Here is a 13,964-nt window from a genome sequence, read left to right on the forward strand (position 1 = left end):
GTAGAATGTCCTTAAACATGAAACTAGGAAAAAAAAATCACAAAAGTGTAAAATTACGTATAAATATTGAAATGCGTAATTAATTTTACACGTGTAAACATATTTCGCAAGTTATTTTTCATTTTCTTTTTATATTAGGCGGGGAACCACTGGAGTCAAAATAGCAATTTTTTTTTAATCAACAGCATAATTTTTTCTCTCTATAAATTTCAATAAATTTCTTTTTAGTTTCCTTTAATATTTTTTACATTTCACCATTTTTTTCCTTTAGAAATTCGACGAAAACTGACTTTAGAAAATAATGGAAAAGTTAATAAAAAAAATGTTTAATTTACAGTGTAAAAATAGCGAAAATGTTTCTTTTTAACAAAAACAGATTTTGAATTGCGCGCCATTTCGATTGACAACAAAGGAAACGTTATTATTGGCTAGCAGACGACGCGGACAAGTAAATTGCAATCAGCTGATTGGCTCTATCGCTCCTTCTCTCTCAATCACATTACACATTCACTTTTCATTTCTCTTCATTGCTCCCTCGTCACGTACACATTTTTATTATTCCTTTCAAACACACAACAAATTTCAACATAATATATATTTATCCACTAACACTCGCGCGTTTATTTTTAGGAGTTAGAACAAAATTTTCGTGTGTTTTCACTTGCGCCGCGCGGTTCGTGGTTAAATGCAAAAAAAAATAAATAAAACTCGGCAACTACTTTTTTTTATGCTCTGTAGAGATAAAATACGAAAAAATATTTTTCTTATTTAAATAGTTTTCTCAAAGAAAAGAAACCCTTCTAACAAGACATTTGTTTTTTTTTTCTTTCTCGTCTCGGAGGGAAAAAAAAGAAGCATTCCACCTTCAAGTATCGGCAAAGGTTGACTGATAAGCCGCGATTATAATACTTGTATATATAGATATATATTGACGAATATTTTTTTTTTCACCATCATACACGGGAATGTAATTCGTTGCGGGTAATTTAGTTTTTTTTCGGTGAATGAAGAAAAGGTTTTCTTTGTTTCGGGGTGAAAGTGAATACTTATTTTTTTCTGGAGAGATTTTGTCGTTTCTCTCTCTCTAATATATATATATATATATATATAACATTCGCGATGTCAGCTCAGTGATTATAGAGTAAGCGTCTTTTTTTTTGCCGTGTGTGTGAAAAAAAAATTTAGTGAAACGGTAATAATTTGTTAAGTGATAATTAATTTTTATTCGCGGGTGCTTTTTGAGTGATTGATAAAAATAAAGGGCAAATTGACAAATATGAATTTCGCGTGTAAGTGTCTTAATGTGACCATCAAATCGAGGAGTGATAAACTCGAAAGGGTCATTGTCGAAGACATTGTTGGATTAAATCCCGATGAAAGGCTCGACGCCTTTTTTCAGGAGGTATGTAAACACCAATTGTTTCTTAATTTTTTTTTCAGTTTTCTACCTTTTCACTAATTTGACAACAATCAATCATTCGCTCTATTTTTGGTACTTTTTTGGTTTTTTAATTTTTGAAAAATATTCAACACTCATTTTCCTTTGTTTCGTCGATTGTTAAAACGATTTTTGAATTTGGATTTTTTTTGTTTTTTCGCGAATTTTTACATTCTTATTTTTTTTTATTGATTCACAAAAAGTACCATTTTCTTTCTATCATTATTTTTCTATATTAAACTTTAATATTTACTATCAAGATAAATAAATAAGACTTAAAATCAAATTTAGGAAAAATTATTATTTTATAACTTTTAAAGTTAATTAATTATTAAAGTTAATAAATTCTTGAATTTTGGTTCTCTAGATAAAAATTGACTTGTTTATAATTACATAATTCGTAATTACATTCTCAAATGAAAATCGAATAAAAATAAACAAAGCAAAAAGAAAAACCTTTTTTTATGTTTCATTAAATCTATTTTTAGAAATAATTCATTTAGAAAATTAGTAATTTATTTTTATTGATATTAAAAACAATTTTCCACCTATTTTCCTTTAAAAATTAACAGAAGTCGTAATTTTTTTCTTCAAAATTAAAAATTTTTAATTCTTTTCGTTAATAATAATGTTTTATTTCGTGTGGTTTTTTCTTTTTTTTCGAAGAATTTTTCGATCGACACGTTAATTAAAGAATTCTTATTTCTATATATATATATAGAATTGGAAAATATTGATTGTGTATTTTTGAAAATTTTTATCATTGACGTCATTATATTTGGGACAAAAATATGTAAATTAATTTCTTTCACTTTTTCAAAGTTACTAAATAAAAATTATTATTATATATTTTTTTTAAATAATTATAAATTAAATATTAGTTAAAACAAAAGAAAATAAATAAATATCATAAATAATAATAATAAATAATAATCATAAAAAAAGTTTTATTTTATTTATATTTTTATTTTAAAGTTTGCATTTTTTTCAAATAAGTGGCCATAATTTTTTTTGATTTTTGATTTTTTGCAATTTCGATGACAGATTCTGAAAGAGCGATAAAAAATACGTAAGAAAATGTTATTCCGAAAATTTTCTACATGCCTATAATAACAAAAATAATTTACGTTGAAAATGCCTGTTATGTTTATTTAAAAAAAATTTAGAAAGTAAAAATAATATAAAAATTATTAGTAAAAATAAACTTTTTATTAAATAATAAAATTTTTAATTTTTAATTTAAATAAAACTCAACTTGTTTTAAAATATTAAAAATAAGAGTAAAATAATAATAATAATAATAATAATAATAATAATAATAATAATAATAATAAAAACGAAAATTTTAGTTTATAAATTTAATTAATATTCTTTGGTTGTTTAATTAAATTTATTTATTGTTAAAATGAAAGGAAAATTTTTTAAAAGAGTGAATATTGAATATAATTATTATTGTAGTATAAAAAAAGAAATTGAAAATTTTCTAATATTTCAGGGCGTAGCAACAGTTCCAGAATTGGAGGTAATAGAAAAGGAGCAGGCAACCTTGATTGAATGTAAAAATATTGGCTCTTGGACGACTCATTATTGTTGTAATTGTTCAATGTACACGCACGCCGTTAATTCCGAAGATGGAAATGCAATAATTTTGATCAACACGAAAATGATCGTAAGTTATCAAAAAAAAAAAAAAAAAAAAAAAAAAAATAGAAAAAGGGAAAAAATATAAAAAAGAAAAAATAAGAGAAAAATTTTAAAAAAATGCTTTCCTGATAAACAAAGAGAAATATATAAAAATATTTTTAAATTATGAACAGAAGAATTTTTACTAATTTAGAAATTAATGAAAAAGAAAAAAAGATATAGAAACAAAGGAGATGAAAAATGTTATAAAAACAAAAAACATTAAATTCTCATTTACATAATTCTGTTTTTCACGTTTATTATCTCATCGTAATATTTATATATATATATTGCATAGTTAAATCAAAGCACAAAGCGGAAAACAAGTTAAATATGTTGAATTAAGAATTATTTTTAACCTGGCGATTAAACAATTCCCCTCTCCTCACTTTTTCTTATTGGGAACAATTTGTGAACATTTGTAATTGATTTAATTCAGGAGCGTAACAAATTTAAATTGACAGAAATTATAAACTTTCCTTTTAAATATTTAAAAAAATAGTAACAGTTCTAAAAAGTATTCGAGGGTTGCCACAGGTCAAGAAAGTCAGGGAATTCAGGGAAAAGTCAGGGATTTTTATTTAAAAGAATTGAAAAAAATTAAAATTTTGAAATTCAAAAGAAAATGTTAAACCTTCAAATTTTTCTATTTCTGACAATTTCTCTTTGAATAACTTAATTTTTCAAGAACAATCATAAACATTCTTCGTAATTAACAATCATAAAATTATTACTTAGAAATTATTTAATGAATAATTTTATTTTACTTAAATATTTCAAAATTAAATGAATTTTAAAAGAGTTGCGATTACAATTTTCATAAATTAATTAATTTCAAAAGTATTCAATTTGAAACTTTAGAAAATATCAATTTTTAATGAATTAAATTAGAAATTTATTCTATTTTCAAAAGTAATAAAATTCTTCGCAGAAATTCAACTATGTTCAGAAAGTTGAAAAAAAATCTTTTCAAAATTTCAATTATCATTGTAAATAATAAAATTCTTCACCGAAATTCAATTATATTCAAAAATTCTATAATAAAATTTATTCTTTGGGAAATTTCAATTATTTTCAAAAATTTTCCTCAATTCAATGATTTGGATTTAAATATTTTAGTAAAATTTTCCTAAAGAATTCAATTATTTTTAAAAATTTTTCTGAATTCAATGATTTTGATTCAAATATTTTAGTACAATTTCCCTAAAGAATTCAATTAATTTCAAAAATTTTCCTCAATTCAATGATTTTTAAAAAAAAATAAATAATTACATATAAAATATTAATATTATATCAATATAATAAATAGTATATAAGTATAAATAAATATAAATACTATACTATATAGTATATATATAGTATATATATATATATATATATATATATATATATATATATATATATAGTATATTTTTATATATTATAATATTATATATTTTTATTTTTTTTTAATATTTATTATTTATCATTATATTATTTTTATTTTTTAAAAATAATTAATTATTTTATTTAATTTAATACATTTTTTTTTATTTTTTTTGTTTTTTTTTGATTCAAATATTTTAGTAAAATATTCCTCAAGAATTCAATTATTTTCAAAAAATTTTAAATATTCTTGTCAAAATTTCAATTATTTTTATAAATAATAAAATTTTTCCTTAAAATTCAATTATTTTCAAAAATTTTAATAAAATTCTTGCCAAAATTTCAATTATATTCAAAAATATTCCTCAATTCAATGATTTTTAATGTCTATTAACTTAATAAAGTTTTCCAGAAATCAATTATTAAAAAAAAAATTAGATAAAATTCTACTCCAACATTTACATAATTATTTTCATAAATAATAAAAATTTCATAGGAATTCAATTATTTACAAATGTTTTATAAAATTTCTTCGCAATAATTCAATTCTTCAATTTAAAATTCAATTATTTTCGAAAAATTTTTTTAAATTCTCGTCAAAATTTCAATTATTTTTTAAATTATGTAATAAAATTCTTCTTCAAAGTTGAATTATTTTTAAAAATTTTAATAAAATTCTGGTCAAACTTTCAATTATTGTTTTGAAAAATTTTCCCCAATTTAATGATTTTCAGTATCTACGATTTAAATAATTTTTTTTTCCCAAAAGAAATCAATTATTTAAAAAAAGTTTTAATAAAATTCTTCATTATTTCCATAAATAATAAAATTCTTTTTAGGAATTAAATTATTTTCATAAATAACAAAACTCATCGCATAATTTCAATTACTTTTAATACAATTTCAATCAAATTCCTTGAAAATTGTAATTATTCTTAAAAATTGTATTAAAATTCGTCCAAAGAGTTTAATTATTTAAAAATTTGTTAATGAAATTTTTTAATGGGAATTGAATTCCAAGAAACATTCAATTATTCAATAAATCATTATTTATTTGCATTTTATTTGTATTTAAATAATTGCATTCTCGTAGAATTTTATAATAAAAATTTATTTAAAAATAAATTTCAGTAAAAAATTTTTTAGATTATAATTGAATTTTAAAAGAATTATAGTGTGAATTTTTAAAAATAATTGAATTTTTAAAAAGGTTTCAAATCAAAAATTTTGAAAATTTGAATTTTTCATACTTTTAACTAATAATTTTGTAGAATTAATTTTTTTTGAAAAGGTTCAATTAAATTTTCTTTTTGAAATTGTTTGAAGTTTTTATTTTCTAATATAATATTTAATTGAAGAACTTTCGAATAATCAAAATTTCACGTAAAATTGAATTGTAAACAAATTGATTTAAAAATTCTCAAAGAAGAACTTTTTTAAAAAAAATTATTAAAAATAATCGACTTAAAGTAGAATTTTAGTTAAAAATTCAAGAAAATAATAATTAAATGGAAATGATGAAAATAATTTTGAAAAAGTTACAGTGAATACTATTTTTATAATATAAAATATTCATTTTTTTTTCGGTCATCTTTAATAATTATTATAATAATAATTAATATTCAATAATTATTATTAATACTAATTAATATTCAATAATTATTATTAATAATAATTAATGTTCAATAATTATTATTAATAATAATTATTCTTCACGTTTTATAAAAATATTCTTATAAATTGTTGAATTTCAAAAAGGTTTGAATTTGAAATTTTTGAAAATCTTAATTTCTGGGGAAAAAATAATAATGATTAAATATTTATTTAAAAACGAATTTATTGATATTTGCGAATAATTTTACATTTAAAGAAATTCGTAAATAAATGTAATAAAACATTTTTTTGAGCAATCATTTTTAGAATAAAAAATATTCTTTAGGGAGAAAGTGAAAATTTTTTCTGTAAATTAGAGAAAAGTCAGGGAAAAAACAAATTAAATTTTTGTGGCCAACCCTGTATTCGTAAAAGTTTTTTAAAAAATGATTTTGACTTGTTAGAAAAATAATTTTTATCATAAAATTTCCACTGCGTAAAAAATTTTTTTTTTCATTTTTCAAGAAAGTAAAAAAAATGATAAAACATTTCTAGAAGCTATAAAGTTAAAAGAGTTATAAAACTAGAAGTTGTAAGGCTAATAGTTGTAGAATTAAAAGTTATGAAACTAAAATTTTGAAAGTTTAAAATTATAAAGTTAGAAGTTACAAAGTTCTGAAATAATAAATTTAAAAGTTATAAAATTAAAATTTACAAAGTTATAAAATAATAAATTTAAAAGTTATAAAGTTAAAATTTACAGAGTTATAAAATAATAAATTTAAAAGTTAAAAAGTTAAAATTCAGAAAGTTAAAATAAAAAAAAAAAAATTTGCTAAATATTTTGACTTTAATTAATAATTTACCAAGAAATTAATTTCATAATCATCAGCATCATGAGTATCTTCTTGTTTTTGTTCCAGATGTCAAAAGAAGAGATGGAACAGATAAAGTCATCGTCTAAGTACAGTTCAGTGTTTAGGATAGTAATTGACCGGAAGAAGTTAAACGACATGGATTCATTCTTGCCACCGAATACGTTCCCTGGTAAAATCTTTGCTCAAAATCTTTATCTTCATTTTTGAAACAATGTAAAATTATAAATTCTCCTCTAAGAATAGAATAAATACACATACGCTTAGCAATTGAAATTCACAATTGAAATTGAGTAAACTTGTGCAAATTATTCTCTCTCTTTTTTTGCAGTATCACAAATTCCAAGCAGTCTACAAAATGCACTGCGTAGCCTTCAGCAACAATTGCAAGCTGCCATCAATAGAGAAACACAAATTATTGATGATAAAATTCACGCCTACACAATGGAGCAGCGTAAAATTTTAGAAAATTTCCAAGAGCAGGCTTACATGGATCACAGACTGCTGAGCAGGTGATTTTTTTTTTCTTCTTCAAAGAAGAAATCCGACATAGCACCGAGACTTTCCTAAAAATTTATTAAAGATTTACTTGCAAACTTCGAAGTATTAATACTTGCAAACTTTTAGTGAAAATTGTGTCCCCACTTCAATAATTAATGTTTATGTGAAACTTTCCTGAAAATTTAATTCAAATTTTCAGAAAAAACTTTCCTGAAAATTTAATTCAAATTTTCAGGAAAAACTTTCCTGAAAATTTAAATTAAATTTTCAGGCGAAAAGATTTAAATTAAATTTCCGTCTATATATAGATTTAGGCGAAAATTTAATTTAAATTTAAAATTCAGGAAAGTTTGACGATAAACATTATTTATCGAAGTGGGACTATTAAATCTTTGGACAATTTTCACTAAACTTTGCAAGTAAAACCTACGCAAAGCGGGGTCGATGAACTGTGATGAAAATAACACGGAATTGGTGATAATTAAGAAGAGGCCAGTGAAATTTCAACCCATTGAAATTTAGATTGCTCAGTGCTGCCAATTTCTTTTTTTTTCACCATTAGATAGTAACCATCTATAATTACCTTTACTCTTATATGGAAAAATTACAAAAATTATTTTTAATTTCAAATTTTCCACTTATTTATTTATTTTTCTATTATTAACTCTACTCGCAATTCTTTTTTAACTCTCAACATTAATTTTTACATTAATTTTTTTATTCTATATTCAGGCCTCGGATATTATGATTTTTTCGACTTTTTTCGACTATTTTCAAATAATGCGACTTTTATCGACTTACATTAGAAAATTGCGACTTTTTCGACTTTTCTTCCAAATTTTGCGACAAAATACCTACTACCATATTTTTAGTATAAAATGCTTCAATATTTTTCGATTTTTACGCGCAGTATAAAAAATAGCTGTAGATAAATCTTTCGAAAATTAATTTTGAAAAATTTTTTCTAATTTAATTTTTTAAAAATTTAAAATTAAAAAGATTTTGAATAATTGAAATTTAGTCAAATTAATTGAAAATAAATCCTTTTTTCAAGTATTTTATTATAATTTTTGAAAATTAACTATTGTTGAATTTTTATTGAAAATTTTGGAAATAATTGAATTTTTAAAAATTTTAATGAATAATCTTCAATTGTAAATTCGATGAAAAAATGAAAATATTAAAATAGTTTTGAAAAAAGTAATTCTCTGACAAAGTAATTTAAGATTTTTTAAAATTTCCTATTTTAGAATTTTTTGAGAAATTATTTATAATTAAAAGTCATCAAAATTTTGATTATTTTTTAAAATATTTTTGAAAAACACAATTATTTATTTGTTTAATGAATTTTTTTTGCAAAATTTAATTATTTTAGGGAATTTTATTAAAATTCGATGCAAAATTCAATTATTTTCATGAATTTTAATAAAATTTATATGTCTAAATTCCATTTTTTAGGAATTTTTAAAAAATTTATTGCAAAATTCAATTATTTTCAGAAATTTTAATACAAATTTTTGTCTAAATTCAATTTTCAGGAATTTTTAAAAAAATTTATTAAAAAATTCAATTATTTTCATGAATTTTAATCAAATTCTTTGCAAAATTCAATTTTTTTCTGGAATTTTATTAAAATTCTAATTCATCTGTAATTTTAATAAAACTCTTTGCAAAATGCAATTTTTTTCAGAAATTTTAATAAAATTTTTGTCTAAATTCAATTTTTAGAAATTTTATAAAAATTTTTGTCTAAATTCAATTTTCAGGAATTTTTAAAAAAATTTATTAAAAAATTCAATTATTTTCATGAATTTTAATAAAACTCTTTGGAAAATTTAATTTTTTTCAGAAATTTTAATACAAATTTTTGTCTAAATTCAATTTTCAGGAATTTTTAAAAAAATTTATTAAAAAATTCAATTATTTTCATGAATTTTAATCAAATTCTTTGCAAAATTCAATTTTTTTCTGGAATTTTATTAAAATTCTAATTCATCTGTAATTTTAATAAAACTCTTTGCAAAATGCAATTTTTTTCAGAAATTTTAATACAATTTTTGTCTAAATTCAATTTTTAGAAATTTTATAAAAATTTTTGTCTAAATTCAATTTTCAGGAATTTTTAAAAAAATTTATTAAAAAATTCAATTATTTTCATGAATTTTAATCAAATTCTTTGCAAAATTCAATTTTTTTCTGGAATTTTATTAAAATTCTAATTCATCTGTAATTTTAATAAAACTCTTTCCAAAATTTAATTATTTTCAGAAATTTTATTAAAACTTTTGCCAAATTTAATTATTTTAAGGAATTTAATTAAAATTCATTGCAAATTTTAATTATTTTTTAAAGATTTTATTAAATTTAAATTATTTTTTAAAAAGATTTTACCAAATTGCAATTTTTAAAAAAAATTTTTTAATTGGTATGTAATTGTAAAACGTCTTTCAAGAATTATTTATAAATATTTTTAAAAAGTTAATTTTACGAATTTATTTATTAACATTTTTGAATATATTCTACCTTAATATCTTTAAAAAGAAAAATGAACGGTTTCAATTATTATAAAAAAATGAATTTTTGTATTTAAATAATTAAATTTTATTTCCTGGTGAAAAAAGAAATAAGATGTATTTAAATATTTTATTTAGCAAAATTATACAAGTCTTGATTAATTAAATTTAGAAATCAGTGAAGAATCAGGGAAATAGAAAATAAAATATTTGTGACAACACTAAATTAAATAAACGACTTTTTCGACTTTTTTTCTATTTTTAATCGACTAAAGCGACTTTTTTTGTTCGTTAAAGTCGATCCGAGGCTTGAAAATATGAAAAAGTCGAAGACTCATAGTGATCGATTTTTTCATGTTTTGTAACAATTTTTTATAAGTTGTTTAATTTCAAAAAGGTTTGAATTCAACATTTTTTTTAACTAAAGTATTCAGTTAAATTCATTAGAAACTGAAAAAAAGAAGTAGTATAATTTATGGAGAAGAAAAATTGTGACTAATGAAAATTTTTGTGAAAATTTGTTCTAGAATGATATGTAAAAAGGAGGAGAAATCAAAAGTCGTGGCTAAAACTCGAAGACGAGCGAAAAATTTAAAGACCAGTGACTCTAATTCAGTATCAAGTTCAGTGTCTGCAAGGCCATCAACTGAAACGAGTTCGAGTGACACAACATTCAGCGGATCGAATATTATGACACAACACACAAAGCCGTCTATAAATTCAAATCTCGTAAGTGACATAAAGTCTTCTTTTAACAATAGAGACAAGTTATGCACTAAATTTCCTATTCTCGAAATTTTCAATTAAATCCTAAAGTCATTTCTATCAAAATTCGAAATTTAGAGCTTCAATCTTGTATTTAACTGAAGCTCTAAATTTCAAACTATTTTTCTTCTTATTAAGAATTATTATTAAAAATTATTATTAAAAATTATTATTAAGAATTATTATTAAAAATTATTAAAAATTATTATTAAAAATTATTATTAAGAATTATTATTAAAAATTATTATTAAAAATTATTATTAAAAATTATTATTAAGAATTATTATTAAGAAATTATTATTATTAGGAAGAAATGAAAATAAAATGTTCTAAATGGAAAATATTTCAGAACGGACACAGTGATAAAACTGATTCAGTAAAGGCAGCGCGAAGAGAGCCGAGCAGTTTTGATGCCGAGGCACTTTTTCTTCTCGAAGGAATGGACGATATTGTTTACTCAGACGATTGCCTACTGTCCTCAGATTTGGAATCTGATACCGATGGTAATATTTAATTTTTTTTCAAAAGATATATTATAATTGAAACCTTGTGAAATCGAATGGAAAGTAATTATAAATTTGTTAAAGAATTTCAAGAGAGATTTTAGAAAAAAATTGAATTTTCCAAGAATTCTGATTTAATAATTAGTGAATAATTAAATTTCACGAAAATACAATTCTTCGAAAGAATTCAATTATTTTAAGAAATTTTCATAAAATTTTGCATAAAAATTCAAGAGAAATATTCAATTTAAGAAATATTCAATTATTCACAAATATGTTTTTTTTTTTGTCTAAAATTGGTATTTGTATAATAATACTAAATGAATGTTATTTTTAAAAACAGAGTCCGTGAAGAACGAAGGAACTAACATACCAAGAAGCCAAAAGAGAGGCTATCCAATGTTAGCCAAATCATTACCAGTGACTGTACCTGATTTTCGTCCATTTGATAGGCGCCTACCGCATGACGAAGACGATGAAAAAGTAAGTTTCAATTTTTTGTTTATTAAAATACTTTTTTTTAAATTTTTTGAAAATCTAAAATATTTTTTTCAGGAATCAATGGATCCCCTGGACCCGCATAATATTAGAGCTTCAATAAAAGCCCTAGCCAAAAGTGTTCATGGCGATCCAGTTTTTGGCGATTTGCCGAGACCTCGATTCTCCACTCAAATCTGACTGGAGAAAATTTTTGAATCAACTGACTCCCCTTTAGATTAGAATTCGTAAATTAAGTGTTTTCCCTATAAATGTGTCATTTTTCACCGACCATCGTATCTTTTTGTCGTTTTTTTTAGCACTTTAACAATTTGATACAAATACAATAGAGAGAAGTGATATATATATATATTACTAAAGATGTGATAGGTAAACGTATTTTTTAATTTCCTACTCTTTGATAATGTTATAGGTTTAAAAAAATCTTTCTGAAATTTTTTTTTTCTTTCTCTTTATAATATTGTATAATGTGCGCTAGTTTCGCAAAAAGAGTACTCATTCGAATTTATTCAATTGATACAAAAAATATATATATTGTATATTTCTCGTTTATGTGCTAAAAGCAACGCTTGAGAAAGTATAAACTTCCCCCTCTCCCCACAATTTTTTTTTACCAAGTGATCAAATTGTTACTTCATCTCGAAGTCGTTAATGTTTATAATTACTCAATTTTTTTTTCAATAAAAATATTATACTTTTTAGTAAATTTATAGTCTTTATTTACCTTTTATATAACAAAATAGTTAAAATATAAAGCATTATTTTCAAAAATTTTAATAAAATTCTGAAACGATTCAATTATTTTCAATATTTACTATTTTAATAAAATTTCTCTAATTTAAATTAATAAAAAAATTTTTTTGAATAAAATTCTTCACAAACATTTCAATTATTTTCATAAAAAAATAAAATTTTCCACTGGAATTCAATTATTTAAAATACAATTTTCATTATATTTTAATTCGAAAAAAAAGTCAATTACTTTAAAAAAAAAATTTTTCAAAATTCTTCGCGGGAATTCAATTATTTTCATAAATTTTAATGCAATTCCTCGCAGAAATTCAATTATTTTCCAAAATTTTAATAAAATTCTACACAAGAATTGATTTTAAAAGATTCTAATTTGAAATTTTAAAAAATTTCAATTTTTGAATGAATTTAATTTAAAACTTTAAACAAAACTTAGATTTTTGAAAAATTTTAATAATTCAAATTCTTCTGAAATTAGTTGAATTTTTTAATATTTATATTTAATTAACTATTAAAAATAATGGATTAATAGAAGAATTTTAGTTAAGAAGACGAAAAAAAAATTGAATTTTGGTGAAGTTACAAATAATTGCAGAAATTCAATTATTTTCAAAAATTTAATAGTAAAAATATACTTGAGAATTCAATTATCTTCATGATTAATAAAACTCATCGCAGAATTTCAATTATTTTATTTATTTTTAATACAATTTTAATCAAATTCCACGAAAAATGTAATTATTCTAAAAATTTTATCAAAATTCGTCGAAAGAATTCAATTATTTAAAAATTTGTTAATAATTGAATTTTTGAGAAGTTACAAATAATTGTGTAAATTCAATTATTTTCAAAAATAATAAAATTCTTCGGAGAAATTCATTTATGTTTAAAAATTTAACAAAATTTTCTGTCAAAATTTCAATTATCTTTATGGATAATAAAATTATTCTCCGAAATTCAATTATTTTCAAAAATTTTAATAAAATTATTCTTCGAAATTCAATTATTTTCAAAAATTTTAATAAAATTCTTCTCCGTAATTCAATTATTTTCATAAATTTCAATAAAATTCTTGGCAAACGTTCTTAAAAATTTTATTAAAATTCGTTCAAAGAAAACAATTATTTAAAGATTAAATTAAAAATTAAATTAAATTATTTAAAAATAATTTTTTCGTAGAAAAAATTCGTAAGAATTTAATTATTCTCTGAAATAATAAAATTCTTCGCAGAAATTCAATTATTTTGAAAAAAATTTAATAAAATTCTAAATTATAAGAATTGAATTATTTTTAATAAAATTCTAATGAAATTCGTCGAGAAATTTAATGAGAATTCAATTATTCTCATATAAATAATAAAATTCTTCTATAGATTTCAATTATTTTCATAAATATAATAAAATGTTTTAGATAAATTCAATATTATTTTAATATAAATTTCCTAAAAATTTCTCGCCGAAATTTTGGCAAATTAAATTG

The 13,964-nt window shown here is 20.7% G+C and overlaps 1 protein-coding gene across 1 annotated transcript; it reads left to right on the top strand.

The window, feature by feature from the left end:
• The first annotated feature begins 554 nt into the window (after positions 1–554).
• Positions 555–12,440, top strand: LOC122505211. Its single transcript, XM_043616700.1, has 8 exons — positions 555–1,402; positions 2,934–3,107; positions 7,003–7,126; positions 7,286–7,466; positions 10,496–10,697; positions 11,083–11,236; positions 11,580–11,719; positions 11,792–12,440. Exons 1-8 carry the CDS (start codon positions 1,277–1,279, stop codon positions 11,912–11,914), a joined length of 1,224 nt encoding a protein of 407 aa, XP_043472635.1. The 5' UTR covers positions 555–1,276; the 3' UTR covers positions 11,915–12,440.
• The last annotated feature ends 1,524 nt before the right edge of the window (positions 12,441–13,964 follow it).

This window comes from Leptopilina heterotoma, unplaced genomic scaffold (assembly GCF_015476425.1).
Source record: "Leptopilina heterotoma isolate Lh14 unplaced genomic scaffold, ASM1547642v1 Lhet_350, whole genome shotgun sequence".
Lineage (NCBI taxonomy): Eukaryota > Metazoa > Arthropoda > Insecta > Hymenoptera > Figitidae > Leptopilina > Leptopilina heterotoma.

Bases quoted from the DNA above. Each gene is read 5' to 3' on its own strand.
- LOC122505211 (XM_043616700.1), top strand. From the start codon at position 1,277: ATGAATTTCGCGTGTAAGTGTCTTAATGTGACCATCAAATCGAGGAGT. The intron at 7,127-7,285 runs GTAAAATCTTTG...CTTTTTTTGCAG, and splicing joins GCCACCGAATACGTTCCCTG to TATCACAAATTCCAAGCAGT. The intron at 10,698-11,082 runs GTAAGTGACATA...AAAATATTTCAG, and splicing joins CGTCTATAAATTCAAATCTC to AACGGACACAGTGATAAAAC.